Genomic DNA, 22,155 nt, shown 5'->3' with positions numbered 1-22,155 from the left:
TATTTAAAGTGTTTGACAGCAAGAATAAAAAGTGCAGTTTGTGGGTGAAGCTGGAAGTTGCAGAGTATAAAATTATAAAATAAAACAAATGCCCCTTTGGAATAAATTTTGCATTATCCTTCAGAGAGTGGGGGGAAATTATGGAAAAAAATGTTCAAGAAACACAACTGAAAATAACATGGTCCTAATAAATGTGGAATTCAGAGCTCCAAGCATCATTCATTTAATCCTCATGGCAAGTGCGATAGTGCAGCCTACTTTGAGATGGGAAGGGTGGAAATAAGGAAGCTAAATTGTGTCACTGAAAGATTCCAAAAAGACTTCAAATTGTATTGTGCAGATAACTATTCCCCCCGAACCAAGAAATGTCGTTACAAAACATGTATTTCTTTTTTCTCTGTACCTGCAGAAGCATGGATTTTCTTTGTCCATGCCCTTTACAAGAAGTATTCAGGTTAAAGTGGCCAGTAATTTTCATGTCTTCTTGCACTGAAGTTGCTAATCATGAGATTAAAAAGTAAACGAGAAGTCAGTTTAGGAAATTTAATGAGTAAACAGTCCAGGGTACCACTGGAGACCATAAAAAATCAGTAAAACAAGAATTAAAAGGCAGCAAGTTTGCAGGAATATGCTCAAAAATAATATTATCCTAACATGTTTATACTAAGAAATATAAAAGAAATGTACCCATTTCCCATGTCTCCACATTTGCTACAAATAAAAACACACTTGTATTTTAACTAATCTTTGGCTGTAACAAAAAAAAGAAAGACACTCTTCAAATTGTCAACTACTGTAGTAAAACACAGAGGCAACATCCCCAACCAGTAGCCCCAGCTAGAGGTATATCAATGAAATGTAATAAGGAAAAGCCAGTGTGGTGTAAAATAGAAAGTCATACTTTACAACTAGATAATCAGGGAATACGTGGCTGAGTGGAACAGTTGGAACTTGTTCTTCTTCGATTCCTGAGCTCTGATTCCTCAGAGTGTTGTTCCAGTTTACACTTCCGTCACTCTGTTAAAATTAGTGCATTAGTGAGTCAAGTCTGCTGAATCAGACTGACCAAACTGTGTATCAGTAAAGGCCTGACTCTCAAGAACTGTGGTCAGTTTATGCAGTATAAAGACTTAACAACCAAAGAAGTTAGCCATTAAGTGTCAACCAAAAAGTTAGCCATTAAGTGTCACTTTCAAAATTAGTACAAAAAGGAAGTGGGAGTTGTTGGGGGGTTGGTTAATCCGGTCCCTTGTATAGCTTAATACTACCCTATTAACTCCTAGTACAGTCATTCCAGCAGTGTGTGAGGACTCCAGTTTAGTCCTTGTAAGTCTGCATCCTTATATAAGGACAAGTCCAAACTTTGCCCCTGTAAAGGGTCAACTGCCTCCCACGTGGCTAGGAGCGGCATTGTGGTGCCAGTACCCTACCTCAGTTTCCCCTCTTCGGGGCTCTGTAAATAAACTCCACCAGTCCAGAGTCCTTAAAACATTTCCCTTGTGGTCTAATTTATTTATTTATTCATTTATATATTATTCATAACAATGTTTAGTCATGGGGCTTCTTCCCTTCACCTTGAAAAGAGTCTTTTTCTCTCCTGGGCCCCTCCCCAGCCTTCCCACCTGGAGTCTTTCCCCCCTGACGTCTCAGTCAATCCTGGGGCTTCTCCCGTTTTCCCAGGAGAGGATTCAAGCCTTCCAGCCTCACTCTGGTTCTATCCTGCTTTTGGCAGGCCGCTCCCGGCGTTAGCTGGCTGGGGTCTTTTGGTCCCTGAAGTCTCAGAATCTCCTTCAGTCTTCTACTCTCCACAGCCTAAAGGAGCCGTCTAGCCCCCTGCCACAGCTTCCTTTTCAGGTTTGGTTCTAGCCTTCACCTCAGCGGCCAGCTGTCCCTGCTCGCACTAGTCCGGGAGCGTGCAAAACACTAAGGCTGGTGCTTGCCCCAGTGGGAGGGGCTGGGGGCGATATAGCTACGCTGAAGGAACTGCCCATGCGGGATGCTGGCTCTTGCGAGTGGTGGCCAGATGTGCGGCTGCTTTTGCTGCTGCCGTTCCCCGGTAGAGCCCTGCAGCTCCTCAGATATCCACTTTATATGTGTGGATATCCACACATATATAGTGGATATAAATTTGGCATCCGTGCAGGGCTCTACCGGTAATAGATGTCTGTCTGACTACACTTTGGCCACCATTTGATAAAATATTTGGGTCCAAAAATTTTACTTTGAAATCACACAACTTCAGTAAGCTACACCATTTACTGTTGGCAGCAATGGTGTAGTTCAAGTTCAACAGTTGGTCTAGCAGTTGATTAGAGAATCTGAAAAAGTGAGGAGCAGTTCTGGAAGCACATTTAAAAGAGTTTATAAATAATTTTGAAGTTTTAGCAGCATCTCATCAACAAGGAATAGGGGTTATTTATGCAGATTAAACACACGTGCACACACATGGTGTTCTTGAAGTATTTTGCTTCTTAGAGTTAAAAAAAAAAAGTAATAATTCTGAGGAGAAAACTTATGTCACTGTTTGAAGTTACCACTTTCCCTTGCAAACTGTCCTACATTTTGTTTTGGAAATGAGAGGCCATTGTGTTTAAGTTCAAGTAGATATTGAGTAGGCCTCAACAGACATATCTTTTTACACCGCTGTAGCTTTTTTCCCCTCAGTACCATGATGTCTCCTTCTCTTTTTCCTCTGTCATCTCCGGCCCTAGGAGATGACAGAGATAGGAGATAGGAAAAGCCACATTTTGCATTCTACACAGTGCAATAGTGTCTCCCGCCTCGTCTACCAGTATGCCAGAGAGAGCAGTGGTCTGATATCATTGCTAGAAAGACAACTGAGGTACAGATGAGCTGCCTCTTCTGCTTGTGCTCACTCACTACTGACTGTTGCATTTAAGCTCTGAGAGAGAGGAAACTAGAGGAGAGGTTAGAGATGGTACAAACAGGAAGAGAAGGCAGATACTCTGCAGGTGGAACAGCGCCCTCTGCAACAGGGAACACATTTACTGTAAGAAAACACATCCCTGATGACAGCCTGGTCTACATGTGCAGGACAAACCTACTGCTAAGCAGGATCATGGGACCCAAATGGCAGATTGTCTTATGCTCTATAAGAAAGCAAGTATGATGACGTGTTGGGTAAATATTCATGGAAAGATCAGAATTAGTCTATACCTGTTTTAGCATCTATCTCCAATGCAATTCCGGTCTGTGGATATTAGCCTTTTAAGGTTTTTGACTTGTTTTGCAGAGAGATGGGAAAGGCCTAGCAGGCGATCCAGTCTATCTGCCTGTCTAGATTGTTAGTTTATTCCCTTTTAGCCATCAGTTAGCCAAGCTATATGTACTTAACTCTTTTAATCTTTCTTCTGAACTCCCTCCGGATTGTCAGTATTTTCCTAGTAGATTGCTGTCCAGTACTGTGTACGATATTCCATGTACAGTAACTAGAGTGATGTAGAAAAGGATAATTGTGTCATCCTGTCCCAAGATGTGATGCTTCTGTGTCTGCAGCCCAAAATTGTATTCACTTTTTTGCTGCCATATCCCATTCTATTATATTCTATTTAGGGGATTATAATGTACCCATCACCATGTTATCTAAACGTTGGGGTGATGTGTTAAGCAACATTACTAATGTGTCTCATGCAGCCCCTTCTCCCTAGGGGGAAAATATTTTTTGTGGTTGTTATCAGATGCTGTTATTTGTAAAGGCTAGGCTGAAGAAATGTGTATTGCAAACTCGTGTCTAATTTGAGGTCCACTATTACATCTGTCTTTTTCAGCATCACTGCTTTCCAGATTTGTCCCTTCCACTGGTCATCTGGTTTTTGGGTAATTTTCTCTCGCATGTCTTAGCTTGCATTTTTTCTGAGATGAATCTCATTTTATTAATTTCAGCCCAAGTTTTTATTCTCTCTCAGTACATTGCATTATTTCCCTGTTTTCATTGGTTTTTTTTTTTTTTGCAACTCCTCCAAATTTGAAAACAATTTACTGAGAGTTGTGGTGGATTCTCCATCACTGACAGTTTTTAAACCCAATATTGGATGTTTTTCTAAAAGATCTGCTCTAGGAATTAATATGGGGAAGTTCTATGGCCTGTCAGACTAGATGATCACAGTGGTCCCTTCTGGCCTTGGAATCTAAGAATCTATGAAAAAATTGATGTAACCTGAAAATTTAATTTAACGTGTTGTTTAGTGTCACTTCTGGATCATTAATGAAAATATTGAATGAAATAGAACCTCATACAGCTTTCTACAGTATCACATCTAGATACCTTCTCAAAACTAGATACTTGGCCTTTTATCATTATCATTTGTCTTCAGCCAAATTTCAAATTATGTGATGGTGTTCATATCCAAGTGAAACTCTGAATCGGATGCTTTACTAAAATCTAAATACATTACATTTACTTCTTTTCCTTCATTCCCAAATTTTGAAATGCTGTCCGAAGAAGCAGTCACATTTATCTTATTAGTTCAGTTCTTTATAAACACGTGCTTCATATTGATCATGATTCCATTATCTTCAGATTTTTAGCTTGGTTTTGGAGGCTTTTCCTCAAATTACAAGAAGCCCTGGGAGTTAAAACAGATGTGCACCCCATTCTGAAGTTTGGTTTGGTGGGGAGCAGAGCTGGGGCGGGAATAAGTGGTGTGTGTGTGTGTGTGTTTTCTCCATCTGCTTGTGTAGGATGCATAATGGAGCACAGGCAGTGGCAATTATAAATGATGTATTCCTGGAGAACCAGTCTAATCCCAGAGTGTTCTTATACTGCCTAACCTTGGATTCCCATAAAGTTAAGTGTTTCATGCATTCCTGGTTTACTCTCCTGTGGTCTATGATGTCATCAATATTTAAAATTGAGCCTAAGCCGGGGGCGTGAGATAATATCAGCAGCCACCTACCAGCTGCTCCACACAGAATCCTTCCACTCCGGTTGCTGGCCAGCTAACAATGGCAGACAAAACTGTAGCACTGGTGTGATGCTTTGGAGTGCAAAAATTCCTTTTAGGTACAGCAGATGAGAGAGTTTAAGTTTGACTAAGAAAGAACGACTTAAGATAAAAATGAGAAAGAGGTGGGTGGAGGGAGAAAAGAAAATGAAGGACTGCTATGCCAAGAAATGTTTCTATGGCAAATGTGAATTATAGTCCCTCAGGATCATCCAAAAGGCATCCCATTCATGGCTTCTGGCTTTGACCAGGCCGTAATAAAATCTCAAAAATTTCTTGTGACAGTTATGCCTGCATTGCACTGACTAGAGCAATATTTTATACCAGTGATTTAAGGAGCTAGTTAGTACCCTGTTTCAGTTGGGGTGGGGAGCTGGGGAGCAGGCAAAAATATTAAATTTTTGTTTTACAGCTGTTAGTAGATCAAATACTGTCTTCTATATACCTATGTACAGAGGAACAATAGGCCATGACTCACTTCTGATTGGTTACGTGTGTTTGCAGGGTTGCAGTTTAATCTGAATATTAGTAGCCGAAGAGCTAGTGAGAAGTAGTCTGGGGATTAGAACAATGTCACAGCTGTGTTTTGCTTCGCACTGACCCAAAGTATCATTTGGACCTACATGTGAATAGTGGCAAAACATTGTCTATGTATGGCATAGTTTTTTGCTTATGGCTTATGGAAATGCTCCTGAGACAACCTGTTATAATTGCTCCTGGTATTTTGCCTAAAGTATCCATCCATTCTGCATATTGAGAACATCCCTTATGCAGTGTGGAATCTCAGTTAAATTGTATCCAAAAAGAAGCTACGAAGACTAGTTACATACTATGCTTTGTAATCATCTTGCAAAGGATCATACGTCATAAAACAGTGTGGGCTGGCATTCCTTGTTTTACCTGTGCATAATAAACCTCTGGAACTCATTGCCACAACATATTATTGAGGCCAAGAGCTTAGCAGCATTTTAAAAAGATTTAGACAGTTATATGAATAATAACATTCACAGTTTTATTAGTTAGGATTAAAATGGATGAGTGATATGAACCCTCCTGCTTCCAGGCACAGACCAACCACTAGCTGTCTGGGATCAAGAAGAAATTTCACCAATGGGTAGAGTATTCTGTAATTGTCCATTATGGGGGGGTTTTTTTGTTTGTTTTGTTTTTGCATCTTCTTCTTAAGCTGCTTTTACCGGTCAATGCCAGAGAAAGGGTTCTGGATCAGATGAGCCACGTGACGTGATATGCCAGTTACTCGGGTCCTAAAAATAAGCTTTGTCCTGGATTTTTCATAGTTATACTTTATTTTCAGGCTTAAAAAATAATCAGACTTCTCCTTTCTGGTTCTCTCTCTTATAAACACCCCCCCCCCTTTCTTTTTCTGTATCTCCTTTTGTGGTCTTTTTGCTCCTCACCTGTGCACTTTCCTGATCGCCTCTCCCATGACAATGCCGAATAAGCAGGCCTGCTCTGATTGCCAGTGATTGATGGCAAGAGTGGCTTCCTGGAGTACTGAAATTTTCATGTCAAGCAAAGTGCCTTCTTCTGAATGGGCTGAATTTAAAGCCTGGTGAGCACTGAACTGTGGGTCCAGCTGAGCTGACCTAGTTTGCAAGATTTTAGAGACATATTGTGAGTTAGTGGGATTCTTTCAGTGAAAATATGAATAATTGGAATGTTTAGGAGAAGCTCTTCAGTGGTGTAAATGGGAGCAACTGACTTCTGTGGAGCTATGACCCTTTACAGCTGCTGAGGATCTGCCCCTTGGAGTCTTCTCTTTACCTCCTGGTGTACCATATTGTATGCCAAAGAACACTTCCCACCCGAAGTGCTGACTTAACAACTGTGCATTATAGAATCATAGAATCTCAGGGTTGGAAGGGACCTCAGGAGATCATCTAGTCCAACCCCCTGCTCAAAACAGGACCAATCCCTAATTTTTGCCCCAGATCCCAGATGGCCCCCTCAAGGATTGCACTCACAACCCTGGGTTTAGCAGGCCAATGCTCAAACCACTGAGCTATCAGTGTGTAAATGATATAATGTATTTCTTCATTCTGCGCTGCATTTCTCACCCACACAGTCCTCTTTCCCTGGTAGCTAAGCTGTACGAGTGTGGATAGAAAGATCAACAGCCTACTCCAGAGCTCCCATCCCTGTGTCTGTACCATTTGTTGTTAGGTGGTTTGGAAGAGCTACCTTTTCCCCTTGTTCTCAGGCGGCCTTGTGCTTTCCCAAGACCAATCCTAAATTGAGCCTATCACTACTGCAATGCTAGTTCAACTCAATATCCTTTGCTGGCATGACCAGGTGTACAAGTTGTGCCAAAGTGAGATCAAGTACAAGAAGTATCAGACTAGCACAGACCTTCACAGTAGTAATGGGCTTCTATCCCATGTGTCCATTTAGCATCCTAATCCATTTCAGATTCAGGGCAGCCAGTGTTTCCCAACACCACAGTCCCATTGAGCACCAGTTCCACAGTCTGTCTTACTTACTGTATTTTGTGCTCAACCTAGCCATTCGGTTAGTGCAGTCTCTATTGATTATCGCTACAATTGAATGTTTTATTATTTACTTTAATTTATTATTTAGCATGTTGGTCAAAGGACCTCACCATTTGGAAGCCTAAGATCTAGTTTAAGTGCATAGATATTTGACAGATGTGGTTTGAAAATAACACAGATGTGCAGTGTTAACTTTCGTTCCTGCAACAGTGTCTTTGTTTCAAATTATACACTTAGCTGGGTGTGTTGTTCATGTGCTTTCAGAAGGCCTTCCTCCCTGTAACACAGGAAAAACAAGTATTTTTCATGCTTTATCCCTTTGAGAATTTGAAAGAAAAATGATCTTAACAGAGTGAGCATTCAACCTTTATAAGACTGCAGATCTATGGGTTATTTTTAACCTAATTACACTGAATTAACAAAAGCTTAAGACTTTTTGCCTGAATTAAAGCTGAGGCTAAACAGACTCTATTTGCAGTGAAACTTCAGCCTAAAACATACTTGTTACATTGTGCAGGTTTAGAATAATGCCTATGGCACCAGTGTTATATTAAACAACAGTGCTTGATTTTCTGAAACATTGGGTTTTATGAGTTGATGTGAGAGGATATGCAACTATAGAACAGCTCATTCATTCCCCATCTTCACTACTCCCCCAGTTATGGTGATCACTTTGGATTGTTGACATTTTAGATGGAACATGGTCCCCTTACACTTGCCTAACAGTGGCTCATTAACTCCATGTTAATTGAAACTGAAAGTTTGTCAGATGACTCAATTCTGTTACATGTTAAATGGATTCAGTGAAGTAAGCATTATTGCTGTGATGAAAACCTCTGTGGAATTGATTGTGAACTGATTTGGAGGGATTCAAAGACTTTATCAGTAGCTCTTAAAGATAAGCATCTTGAGAACTATTGGAGTTTAGGAACATTCTAAATAGTCTAAATTGAACTGTTTTTTCCCTGAACTTCTATAAAATCTACCAACTTACGTTCCATTTCTGAACTATATCTTAGATGAAATATTACTTTCATTGCATGTCTGAGACTGGGAGGAAGGACAGAAAAAAGAAAAGAGAAAAGAGAAAACAGAAAATTCTGTTTTAGTTAGGCATTCATACCGATCAGCAAATTAAGCAGTCACAAGCATACCTAAAATGGAACACAAACATAAAACTGTTAAAATAAAGTTGCATTTGCTTTTAAACTAACAAAACCAGGAAATTCAGTGTTTAGACTGTCTTTACCTCATCTTATTATACCTGAGTATTGCAAAGGTCTCTGTTAAGAGAAGGATTTATGGTATATGCCATATGTGCTGCAGTACTTATATGAGACCTTTATATGCCAGGTTTCAGTGTGGAGCCAATTTTTATGGCTGAGTTATAAACCCTTTGAAAATAGAGGCTTGTAATGGAAACAGTGACAGATCTTTAACTAGTTTGGTCTTATCTGGCTCCATTATCTTTATTTTTGTTAAGCATTAAATGGCTGCATATTTGTTTATCTTTCTCTCACTCTCTGAATTTTAACAAGTTTGGATTATCAAATTGTTCCTCCTTTAAAATGTCATGAACATGCATCATTAGATAGTTTATCCAAACTTCAGAGTGATGCTTTCAAGGTAAATTGAGCTATTGTGTCTTATTACAATGATTTTCTTGGTTTTATAATACATTTAGTTTATAGGACACTAATAACAGAGTAACTTCCTAAAGTTTGCTCTTTTCCCCTTCTCTCTCTCTCTGTCTGTGTATCTTATTTTAATCTTGAATTTGATTTCTTGGTTTTGATATAAGTTGGTAATTTTGTTTTTTGATTGTCCTGTTCAGGTAAAAAGCCATACCACTGCAGTTTTTCTGAAGAGGGGGCACCAATGGTAACATCTCGGGTAGAAGAGCTTCCTAAATTTGGAAGTGACAATGCCAGAGAAAAAGATGCCAATGAATCTAAACCAGAGCTATCAACTTTGGTATCTACCCTGGAAAATAATATCAAACGGCCTTTTCCAAAGTATGAAGCTCAGAGAAATTCTTCAGACTTAAAGTTGCCAGCTTTTCAACCCAGCCAAGAGCTTCCTTGCTCCAGGAGCACTGCTGATTTTGCTTCAGGAGTGGGCCAGACACCTTTAGATGCAGCAGTAGACTTGAAAAACTCATTGGAAAAGCAGGCTAGTCACCCTAAAGAAAATTTCTCAGACTTGCACAAGGAGCACCCTGTTCTCGAAAAAGGTAGAGAGACACAAGAAATGGTTCCACTAGACTTAAGTGAAAAATCAACGAGGGCTGATTCATGCAATAAGGGCTTTACCTCATCTTCGCAGGCTGATTTGATTGTCCACCCATGTCCTTACTGCAATCATAAGACCTATTACCCTGAAGTCCTGTGGATGCACAAAAGAATTTGGCACAAAGTCAGCTGTAACTCGATGGCTCCACCATGGATTCAACAAAATGGATTCAAGAGTATAAAAAACAACTTGGTTTTTCTGGCAAGAAGTGGACGCACTGGTCCTCCTCCTTCCCTTGGTGGTAAAGAATGCCCACCTTTGCCTGTTGCCAGGTTTACACGCACTCAAGTACCAAGTGCGTTGCCAGGATCCAAAAGCAATTCTTCCCCTGTTGGGATGACTATAAAGCCTGGTAGTATACATCAGTCTAAGGACAGCCATTCATTTGGCCACTGCGGTCCACGGTCATCAGGTCTTGATGGGTACAGGCAGCCCAAATCAAACCATACCCAGGAGCAACATAGCATAGCAGTACAACAGCCTCAGCTTAAAGCTAAATATGAAGTAAATGCTAAACTGATGCAAGCGGGAAGCTTTAGCAGAAGCCTAACACCCACTCAGACAGTCGTATCAAGGCTCACCTCACAGCCTGCCAACAGTAAACAGGTGGAGAAGTATATGATTCCCCAGGGAAGTGCTGGTTTTCCCCCTTCAAGTAAGCATTGTGCATCTGACCCCATAAAAGCCAAATTCAACCCACCGCCTCAGTATCACCCTTTGTGTAAAACTGAGCAGTACAATAAACATGAAGATCTGTCAGTGCCTCAATGGGAATCTCACACCAAGGCTGGGAATGAGATGAGGACACTGGCAAACTGCACAACAGGAGCAAGAGCAAGTCCACTAATGCAGCCTCAGCCTAGCACAGCAGGAGCTTCTCCAGCTTTACACCCCATCAAACAAGAACCAGCATCAGAGGGGCACGAGAAACGTTTGGACATTTTTTTTAAGACCTACATTCCAAGGGACCTTGCTTCATTGTACCAAACCTGGGGTGCCAATAGCCCTGTGCTGGATCATGCAGGTAAGGCTTCTAAATGCTTTTTGTTTTGGTTCGTGATATTGGTTTCCCATTTTGTCCTTCTGCTTGTCCTGTAGGTGACGTCTACGCTATGAGCTTAGGGTTGTGATGGTAGCTCGCATCTGAGCAAGCTTGCCAAAAATAGTCGTGTAGCTGCTGTAGCAGTGGCAGTGGGCCTGATGACATGCCCCGGGGTTCAGGCAGTTTTGTACTGGAGCAGCTAGCATGGTGCTGCCACTGCCCATGTGATGGCAGCTGCACGACTGTTTATACTTGTGCTAGCTCGGTGAGAGCTATCACGAGAATGTGCACACAAGTTGGGAATCACACATCCCTAGCTCGTAGTGTACATGCAGACATAATTGCTGCTAATCTGAGTAACGGTGGTTTTATCAGTGTTGAGTGGGTTGGAGTAGATTTCCTCATGTACAGTAGTATGGTAGATTCTCCTCCCACACACTGCGTGACGTTTCTGTCACAGGTCAAACGTATTTGTTTACTCGTAGAGTGTTACTAGTCCTTTGTCCCACTGCTTCAAGTAGGCTAGAGTTACACAGATGTTCTGTCACACTAAGATCCTAGTTGTCCGCTGGTTCTGGCACACATCATAACTTTTTCACTTTGGGCAAAATAAACATGCTCTAGGGCTTAACTCCTGATGCTATTTTGGCTATCTTGTTCAGTTTCCTCTACACAGTTTTTCCAGGAACAGACAGACATACTTACACATCTTTCTAAACAAAGAATCCTAAGATCTTTATTGTACATATCTTTGAAAAGAAGACAGTAATATTTTCCAAGTGACTATCTTGGGCTGTTTATATGTGTCTAATTTTACAGTATCTGTCAGTTTACTTTGACAGGAAAAGCGTATGTATAAATAGCCAATTTAAAGTTCAGAGGCTAATTTGTTTTAAGGTAGTTATACAAGCAGCATTCAAAAAAGTACCGTGAATTTCCTTCCATCTGTCTCTACCCTTCCCCTCCCCTCCAGAAAACCACCTTTTTGGTTTTGAAACTAATCACCACTGTGTCTCTCTGATTTCCTGCCAGATTTTGGTTGTGTCTGTGGAAACTGAAGATTTACTCTTAGGGGGGGGAAAAAGCCCTGGGAACAAACCTTTTTATAAATTTTAAGATTTTTTTTTTTCACTTTTCTTTCAGTAGGATCAGTGCAACATGAATCTTTCTAAAATGAATTTAACTCAGACAGAACCCCTTTAGTCAGATCTTTACTATAGGAGCTCAAGATTTTCACTCATGGAGCTGAAAGGAGCTGGGGACATCATCTGTTAGGGGAGGAAGTAGTGTAATGCTTTCTGTTTCGTCAAGTTAGAATTGCTAGATTTTAAAAATGAAAAACCAGGGACAGTTGTAGCTAGGGAAGAGGATAGCATACAGACAGTTTTGGTGGAATGCCTGGAAGGTGTGTACATGATGGTTTTAGCTGTCATGGTGTGGGTAGAGAAAGAAGATCCATACTGCTGGGTTATGGGCTTGTTGGGAGGTTTTTTGAGAGGCAGGCTGGCAACATGAGTGTGCTCAAGAAATGGTCCTAGACATGCACATCTTGACCAGCCTGTTGTCTGTTTTGCTTAATCAATTGATGATTAATAGTACTATCTCTCTTCATAAAACGCTTTGAGATCTATGTATGAAAAGTGCTAGATAAGAGCTGGGTGGTGGTGTTCTTCCTGACTGTTTGATGTTTCCTTCAGTTGGCCCCAGAGTGTAAAAAGGTTTACAAAAGCTGGCACAAAGCACCTGTTCTTGTAAAGCAGGTGGGGAACAGGGACATTCTCCGTTTCAAGGAACACATTGTCACAGTAGCTTGTTCTTCTGTCATATGTGCTCACTTCGTTGGTTAACTACCAACTATTTTTCATTTGTCCCTCTCTGCTCATAGGGACATTTTCTAAAAAATTTCCACCGCTACTAATGCCAATTCAGCTCTGCCAATGTTAGCAACTTTGGGTACCTTACCTCCTGGTGACACTATTTAACATCACGTCATGTAAGCCTGCCTGGAATAGATCTGATTGACACAATGGGCTCCCTTTCAATTATGCTCGCCAGGATGGAGAGGAACAGGAGGAGCGCCATGAACCTGACATCAACGGCTGGAGAAACCAGAAGATGCACAAAAAATATTGGGGCAGAGGAGGAGTTCTATAGGAAATATTTACTTGCTGATCTACTTTTTTTGAAGTAGGACTTTACTGTGTAAATACTGCTTTAAGGGGAGATTTTCAAAGGCACACATGGAAGTTAGGTGCACTTTGACTTTCAGTGAGTGTTGGTTGCCTAGCTCCCATTTGTGCCTTTGAAATCTCTTCCTTAACCTAAAACTGTTTGTAATGGCCAAGTTTTAGAATTTTGTGGCCTGGTTTTCTTGTATGTAGCCTTTGAATAGCTTTCTTGAGCTCATTCCATATAGAATTTGCAGGTCACTGGTGCCACTACCAATGTATTGGCATGGCGCTGTATATTTTTCAGAGGACTAAAGGTAAAACTGCTGCACATGAAAGGGACAGGTTCCCACCTGTTAGAAGAACTCTTCCCTCAATTACATGCAGTCAGTCTCAACCGAGGACAGAATTATCCCAGTGAGTCTTTATTATGCATTACAACAAACAAGGCTTCAATTTGGCCAGAGAGATTGTGTTGCCATTATGAAGAATTCAGGGATGTTCTGCCAATCACATAGGTTGTTCCTAAGCCTCTCAATTCTGGATATTTAGTACAATACCTCATGCAGTAGATCAGCCTTGATCACAATAGAATTTTCCATTTCAGGCATTTTGGTGTTTTGTTTGTAGCCTTTGCTTTTATATTTTAAATTGGCTGTATCTGCTCGCATGAGACTGGTGCACAGTTCGGTATTCTGCTAGTAGTCTGGCGTTTCTTCGATTCTTTGGAGAAAAGAGTTGAAAGTACTCCTGTGGTACTAGTATTAGACATCAGGGCTTTTACATCAAGGACTAGATAGTTTGATTACTGCTTAAGGAGAAGAGGGGTTTTTTTTAAATTTAAGTTTGGTAGAGGTGATTTTTCTTTTTTATTCATAGGGTTATTTACAACTGTCATGGTACTAGGGAGGACATATTACAGCAGCAGGTGCACCCTTTCCCCTGGGATTCCCGTGAGACCAACTCTGAGTGCTGGTTTCACAGGAGCTCCCATGAAAATGGTCACTTTCATTTGCATCACTTAATTTCCAAACACCTGTGGTCATCTGCCCCCCTCTTATTCAAGTATAGTTTATCCTGAGAGATGATCTCACAGAGGCAGTATGTTGTGACAATGGTGTCCATCAAGACAAAGCCTTAAAATACCAAAAGCTTATGATGTCTCTCTTAAAGAAATAAAACAATGACAAAAATATGTGGAAGCAATCCGGTTCTTCTATCTTTTTTTTTTTTAAATAATAGCCAGAAAGCAAACCGGAAGAGATAGAGGGAGATGCTAAATGAATTCTTTGGTTACATATTCATGTACAGTAAGCTAGCTGGCAGAGTTCACACTGTGTAAGAAAAAAATACTGCAATGGACCCTCTCTTCTAGAAGTGTCATGTTCAATAGGCAAATCTCTAGACTCTTAACATCCAGCAGTTAACCATCATTTAAAATGTTTTCACATATGATCTTCATTCTGACATGAACTGATGTGTTTTCCCTCTTACTAAAATGTAAAATTTTCTGGGCTGGTTTCCACTGCTGGTTCGCTAAATATTATTTGTATACAGCTAGACATGTTTAAAAACAAAACAAAAAACCTAGCAGTTCTGGTGCTGAGGTTGGATAAAACTTTAAGGCAGAGATATGGGGCAAAGATGTGGCTAGAAATATTGAACCCAAAATAAATGTTGTCACTAGCTACGGTGAGTGCACAATATAGAAGATCTGACCTTGCAGTCCTTACTCCAGCAAAATTCCCAATTTCCTCAAGAGGTTGATTGAAATGGGACTTTTTACTCAGTCATGACTCCTAAGATTGGGCCCAGAATGGTTAGCCAAAAGAACTTCAGGTCCTGAATTAAAGCCCATTGACATCAGCATGAGTCTTTCCATTGTTTTCAGAAGCTTTTGGATCAGGCCTTAGTTTCTGAAGGGGCCAGGATAATGGGCTGAAAGGCTGGACGGGACCATTAGGATCATCTGTATCGGACCCTAATGAGTGACTCCCATTGACTTTAACATGAGTGGCGTCTGTTGATTGATGAGAAAATAAACCTAAATTGTTCTTTCTTGCTGTGACAGTAGTTGTTGTTGGTTATTCTACAATAACACTTAGAGACACCAACAAGATCAGGGGCCTGTTGTCTTAGGCATCGTAAGAGCCAATTCCTGCCCCAGAGAGCTTACAGTTTGACTAGAGGAGAGACGCAAAGGATGGGAGAAAAGACATATAGTTATCTCCTTTTTACTGGTGGAGAATTGGGGCACTGAGAAATTAAACGTCTCCCTGAAAGCCACATAAGAAGTTAGTGGCCAAACTGGGAATTGAACCAAGTCTTCTGAGTCCCAGTCCAGTGCCTTAACCACGTGATTGTCCTTCCTCTATATGAGATGTATTTTGACTTAGTCTCAAAATGAATGGTTTAGAGATAACAGCACTGATTTCATGGGAAAACATATCAGGGTTCCTTAAAACACTGCATGTAGCTTCGGTCTCCGGATTGCAGCCATAATTACTTCTGTCTTGTTGGGGACAGATGCTAATAGGGTTTTTATAGTCTGTTAGCTAGAAACCAGAAAATCTGCTAGACTGCTGCTAGAAAATCTGTTTTAATCTTTTATAGATCATGGGGAAAGTCCTGTTCACTTTGAAACTCCCAGGGAATCAGTGGGAGTTTTGCCTAATCCTAATCGTAAAATTTAATGCTGCTCATCTTTACTCACACAGAACTTCCACTGATTCTCTGGGAGTTTCACGTGAGTAATAGTGAACAGGATTAGGCTTTGCTAAAGCAGTGTGGTTCTGTATTCTCTCTCTAGGAACATATTCGGGGGTGCTGTAATGAACAGAGAGGAAATACTTGTACAGCAGGTCTTTTGAACTAATTTTATTGAAGTCAATTATTATTATTTATCATTTACGTGGCAAAAGAGTGAATGAAAGCCTGGTCCCTAATCTTCTTTGCCCTTTGTTTTGTGGGCATCACACCAACTGTATACGTTTTGGACATAACCTAGTTTCTTGCTGCAATTGATTTAAAAGTGTAATTTAGCTTTTTAAAACAATTGTCACTTTTTTGTTAGAATTTTTACTTTTTTCTGTGCATTGGTCAATTAAAAAAAAAAAAAGAGCTGAACCTTCACTGAAACTCCTCTGCGAATTTGCTTTAAAAGCCAAGGCATTCCAATGGTAAATTAAAACATCAATTCTTTCCTTTTTAGGAGGGCTTCTTACCAAAATAAAAAAGATGTTCAAACATTTTAAAGAAATGCCCAATAAAAGTCAAATGTGTCTTTTTTGATCAGCAGCAAAAAGACAAAGACCAGCCCTTTAAGTCAGATACTGTAAACTGACCTTTGGAAAAAAAGGAGAGGTTTGAGTAGTTTTCCACAAATGCTAATGGCCTAGAAAACATGTTTACCAAGGGCTGGTAGAAGGCTGCTGTGTTGCTACTAGCTCAAAATGTCCAGAATGACACTTTCATTCACAGATGTCTTTTGTCTGAGCCTCAGAGGTCTGAGGTCAAAGCAGCACCGGCAGGCAGGTAAGCAGGGGCTAAAGGTTTGATCAGTTTGTGATGGCTCCACTCACTCTGTATTTGTCTCCAAGGTATTGCAGCCCGGGGGGGACATTCGGGCTCTGGTTCTGCTCACTTCCTATTATCCATGTGACTTGTCTCCGCCACGCTGGAGTCACTTTGATTTGCCTGATGTACTGCTTGACAAAGCTGGGTGATGGTTGAAAAGTGGATCCAGCTGCTCTGAAAAGCGCACACCTGACATGCCAGTCCTGGTGCGGGCACATCATGGGGAGCATTTTTTAATTCAATGTAATTTATGCATTCTTGCAGTCCTGTGTGTGCCTGGCCTGTCAGCCAGTGCCTAGATGAAGGCTGACAGTTGTCATCCAGGGCCTGAAGGTAGCCTCACATAATGACACATTAGACATACTAATGATGTTTTCTTCTGGCATAATGTTTTCTTCTCAACTTTCCGCTCCCCCTCCCTTTCTTCTCCCTCCTCTCTACCACAGGGATGCTTAGGACACAAACACGCCAAGGAGACTATGTCTGCATAGAATGTGGAAAATGCTTTAACCAGCACAGTCACTTCCGGACTCATATGAGGTCCCACACAGGTATCTTTTCTCACCAGTTTTTTGTTTTGTTTTATTTTTTAACCCAACTAACAGAATGTTGAATTTAGTTTTATCTCCTATACTAACCTAAATAATTTAAATACTTTCCAATATGCAATACCCTAGGTTTTGATATTGATTGGTATTGCTCTTGTTCTCTATGTGTTCCATACCTGACTTCCCTCCCTCCACTCCAAAAAATTGCAATGCATTTGAGATAAGCCTGTTTCCAAATGCTTTATTTTAATTAGAGAGTAGGATACTCAGAAATGAATATGCAAATGAATTCTGTTGCCACCAGCACAAATTGAAATCAGAGTAGCCCCTTTCAGCAGAACATAAGGCTTTGTTTTCTTTCATCATTGCTATTGACTGGAACAGTTTTGTATGAAAACAGATCCTCCTCAGACTGGTCAGTTATAAACTCTAAAATCCCTGTCAGCCATTTCTACCTTAGAATGATCTACTGTTGAGAACGTAGCCAGCTAAAGCTACCAGTGTCAAGATACCTCATAAGCATTACATGAGACAGTGAGACTAGCGGGTTTTCTTTGAAAAGTGTGAATGATGCATACATAAGCCAGTCTGATGCAAAATGACAGAGGCCAAATGGTAAGTAATGCAAGAAGAGGGTCCCTCTACACATACACTGATAATTAATGTTGTCAGTGATTGCTTTCTTCAGCACCGAAGTCTGAATTAAAAAGGGCAGTGCCCCTAGGCTGCCATTAGCACACTCTCTTACAGTAAGTGTTACGGTAAATTGGTATTTTCCGGCCACAGGCTAGTAGCTGGTGTCTTTTTTTGAATGTGGTTAATCTGTAATGGTCTCAACTAATGTACACACACTAACGAAGCTTGAATGTTCATCTGTTAACAAGCCCCCTTGTTCCCACAGTGGTATTTGAGTCTAATGGACTCCGAGGTACTGAAGTTCACACCACCTCCTCAGATGCCCCAAAACAAGTATGTTTTACAATTAATTGGGTGTTTGGTTTTTAATGTGTTAGCTGGGGAAAAGTTGCACAGTGATACTCATCAGTAAAGCACTGACTGTTTTATAACAAATGTGTAAATAATAACAGCGTTGCTTTGATTTTTAGATCCTACACTTTTTTAGCATTTTACCAAAGACTGTTACATATAGAAGACAGTTAATTGTGGGTCAGATAGTTAATGCATAAGCAAAGATGTTAACGGTGTACTGGGGGTGGGTGGGAAGGGTAATTGTATAATGCACAAAATGGTATATAAATGTAAGATCATAATTTAAGAATCGCTAGAGAGAGAGATTTGCTTTTACCCACCTAAAAAATTATCCACTGCAACAACACAAATAACACTTGGTCTGTGTTTTTCTGAAGAGTATTCCTATCGTGATATCCTGTAGCTGATATCTTTGAAAGGCTCTTACCTTTCAGTTTCTGTGGACTCTGTGTGGTGGTGTGCTTTCCTGTTTCTAATGTACATTGTTTCCTGTCTTGACAAACACTTTTCAGTTCTCTGAATTGGGCTTTTTATGTATTAAAATAAAACAACACCACTTCATCTATCCACTCCCTTCTTCAGCCTTAGCAAGTGGGCTGTGGGCTTCATCTTCTCATAAACAGTTCTCACTCAAGTTTCTATCTTGAATGATGTTTTTTTACCCTTTTCCTCCCTATTTTCAGTTTTTCTTTTTTATTGCCACAATATTCTAGTCCTTCCCTTCCCACCAAGCCCCTGAAAACAGTGTGGGCCAAATTTAGCTTTGGGGGTAAATAGATGCAATTCCATACCAGCTCTGAATGTAGACCTTTATTAAATGTAAGGACCTAATCCAAACTGTCATTAGAGTCCATGATCCAAAACCATCCCCACAAGAAGTCATATCAGAAACCACAGCTTCATGCAGTTCATACAGTGCTCTCTTCATGAGGACTCTTAATAATCTTCTCCATTGTGTTGGCCTATGGGGTAAAAAGGCTAGAGGTTAGTCTAGAAGCACACTCACCATTACAGCAGTGTGTTGTGCCACCATCAGTCCATTGGGATGGCCAAGGCCATCTCTCTAAAAAAACCTGTCTTTTAGTGCTAAACCAACCCCAGGTCAGTAGCGACTAAAAGCTGCTGTTATCTGATGACCACTCATTACCCTGTGTGAAATAGGTATGCTGTTCTTAGCCCATTTTTCAGTGGGAAGATGTTCATATCACTTCAACAATCACCACAGTTGATCCAAATTGGTATCTTTGTTGGTAATCTCAGCAGAGGCACCAAGGATCGAATGGGTCATAGAGACTGAACCACCCTGTCCCCTTTAGAAGAGGTCTCTCCATGTTATTGTGAGGTGGGCTGAATTGCTGCTACCCATGCTGTTCCTATTCTGTGGATCAACGCAGGACTTCCCTCTCCAGGGTTGTCAACATGCCACCTTTTATCAAAAATAAATTCATATGAGAAACTTCAGAAAAATAAGAAGCAACTTTGTTTAACATTTCTATGAAGGGGTTTTATCAAATACAATGAGACCCATCACTAGAAACACAAACATGAATCCATGTATGACATTGACTTTATTTTTATCCTCATGACTGTAAAGTATCTTCCCCTCACAAATCCTATTTTAGTAATTTAATGAACGTATGCCTTAGTGATTAAAAAAAAATCTCAGCGATTGTAATAAGATTCATACATTGTAGGGCTTTGAATTGAATCGATTCAAATTTTAAAACTGAAATGCAACTCCTGTTCCAAAAAGAAGATGCTTATTTTTGGTGAGAGGGGCAGCGGGAAGAGAACGTATAACAGCAAGGGTATGCCATAATTAGAGAATTACATATTGAGATTGCAGATGAATTCAGTCCAAAAGTGTTCTGCTAACGTCGATGATCCATTAAATTGGTAGAAAGGCATGACTCCTTGATAAAAGTATTTGACAGACGGTGAAACACTGTGTGGCTCAATGGGAGTCTTCGGTGAGCTCTCATAAATTTATTAACATAAATTTAGCAAGCCTAAGCATATTTAAAATACGTGTGCTGTTGGATCTCTTTCGTCTCTTTACCTTTTTTGACTTGTCCCAGGCATAGCTGAGATCAAAGATTTTGAAGGCAATGTTTTTTGAAAGAAAAAATAAGATTGCAATTGGAAGTCTATTTTAAAACACAGACAAATTGTAAAAAGGTCATTTCTGGGAGTAACAGCTGTGGTAACAGCTTACTTGTCTTTGCAAACTCATGCTGTGACTGAGTTTATTGATTAACTTCTTCCATAGCAAACTTAGTTTGCTATTGTAGTCTTCGGCAGTCTTGGTCTGCCTTGGTTGGTTGTAGCAGATTAGAGAAATGTTGTACCGCATCCAACAGCTTCCGCAGGATTGGGCAGTGGTGAGCTGCACCAGTTTCTCAGTCTGTTGCCATTCAGCCTCTCTTCCACAGAGATTCCAGTATGTTCACCATCCGCCACAAATAGTTCTCTTCCTCTTTTTTGCCACAATAATTTCAGCCTTTGTTTCAGTTTGTCAGTGTCATTGTCAACTTAAATGAAAACTTTCAGTCGTCTATTGTCTGTGGCCTCAGAATAAACAATGACTTTATTCCCGCGCTTCCCCCAAATTTCACCTGTAAATCCCCAAGGTATTAGAGAGTATAATTTATTTTCAACATGGAACTCTGGGAGCTTTTAGAAGCATAGAATGTATTGAGAACAATGCTTCCAGCACTCTGGCAACACAATTATTTTCTAATTAAAATATTGTCACTCCACTGGAGATGGAGCTATTCTTAGTTTACTGTGTAGAGTCAATTCAACTTTCAGCAGTGCCATACACTTGCTCCCTGCAAAAACCAGTAGCCATCACTTGCAATAGCTTTAGAATAAAGGTTTTTCACATTAAGAGAATCCATTTCATAAAATGTTGCCTCTTTACAGGTAAGAAATCTTCCCTTGAGCACTTATTTAAAGTGAAAAAAATTAATTTTGATGTAAGACTGTATACCACAGTTCCCCTGACCTTTCTGTATTCAAATAATGAAACTTTTGAATAACTTCCCTTATAAGAGAGAGCGAGCAGATTCTGCAGTCCCAAATGTAGCAGTTTACAGTAGTGTTACTATTATTTTGGGACTTTCTTGTAGAATAATTTAAAGCCAGCACTATCACAATGAGTCTAAAATTGGTTGTCTAAAATTAGGCGCCTGAATCCATATTTGGGCACCTAATTTAAGGTGGTGAGCAACCAGTTTATTGGGAGCTGCAGCTGCTGACCACCTCTGAAAATTAGGCTGCTTACTGAGGTTCCTTTATAAAGACTATAGGCACCCAAGTTTGACAATTTTGGCCCTTGCCTATAACTTTATAAGGGTTTCTTGTCTCACCATGAATGAAGAAATATAACCAAATGAAATATAAAAAATAATTAGGTGGGTGCCTGAGTCATAATATTCTTTCCTGCTTTCTCTCTGCTTTTGCATGACCCCGTCTAAAAACAAATTGACATTTTTACCAAATAAATTTTCTAAGTACTCTCATATAGTTCCTAATCCTTTACGAAGGACAAAGAATACACACTACATAACCTGAGTCAATACAGGCAGTGCAAACTCATGCAGATCTGCTTGAAATGCTGCCATGTTAAACGTTGAATATTCTGAATATTTTTATAAATGCTAAATATCTGAATATATCCATAATTAAGATTGCATATTCTACAATGAATATGTATCACATTTGGAATACACTAAACAGCATTCCAAAGACATGATTCAATAAGCATGAATTCTGGGAGCACACAGCAATCACATGAGGGGTGCAAAATGAAACCAGTTCCCTCTTGCAACAATCACTGTGACACTCTGAATAGACAGACTTGTGTACCACCATGACTTTAAAGGCAATGAGTTTCTTAAAGGTTGAGCAATGGTAAACTGGATCCTGTGGGATTGTACTCAAAGGCCAAAGTCTCAATGAATTCTATGGCACTGGAACTTCCAGTTTGCCTTAAAAATGGCATCAGTATTGATAGCAATTTCTGGCACAGCTACTGTTCATTTAACCCTTCCAGTTTCATTT

At 40.2% G+C, this 22,155-nt stretch overlaps 1 protein-coding gene across 8 annotated transcripts in view; it reads left to right on the top strand.

Moving 5' to 3' along the window:
- Positions 1–22,155, top strand: part of ZNF516 (zinc finger protein 516) — a 129,123-nt gene that overhangs the window by 103,271 nt on the left and 3,697 nt on the right. For all 8 annotated transcript variants that reach the window (XM_073331783.1, XM_073331785.1, XM_073331782.2 and 5 more), the window contains 3 exons: positions 9,309–10,790; positions 16,999–17,103; positions 18,002–18,069. In XM_073331783.1, coding sequence (XP_073187884.1) covers positions 9,309–10,790; positions 16,999–17,103; positions 18,002–18,069 — 1,655 coding nt within the window. The remainder of the gene's footprint in view (positions 1–9,308; positions 10,791–16,998; positions 17,104–18,001; positions 18,070–22,155) is intronic.

This window comes from Lepidochelys kempii, chromosome 2, assembly GCF_965140285.1.
Source record: "Lepidochelys kempii isolate rLepKem1 chromosome 2, rLepKem1.hap1, whole genome shotgun sequence".
Classification (NCBI taxonomy): domain Eukaryota; kingdom Metazoa; phylum Chordata; order Testudines; family Cheloniidae; genus Lepidochelys; species Lepidochelys kempii.
Note: the sequence above shows the minus strand (reverse complement) of the source record. Positions and strands in the feature narration are given on the sequence as shown.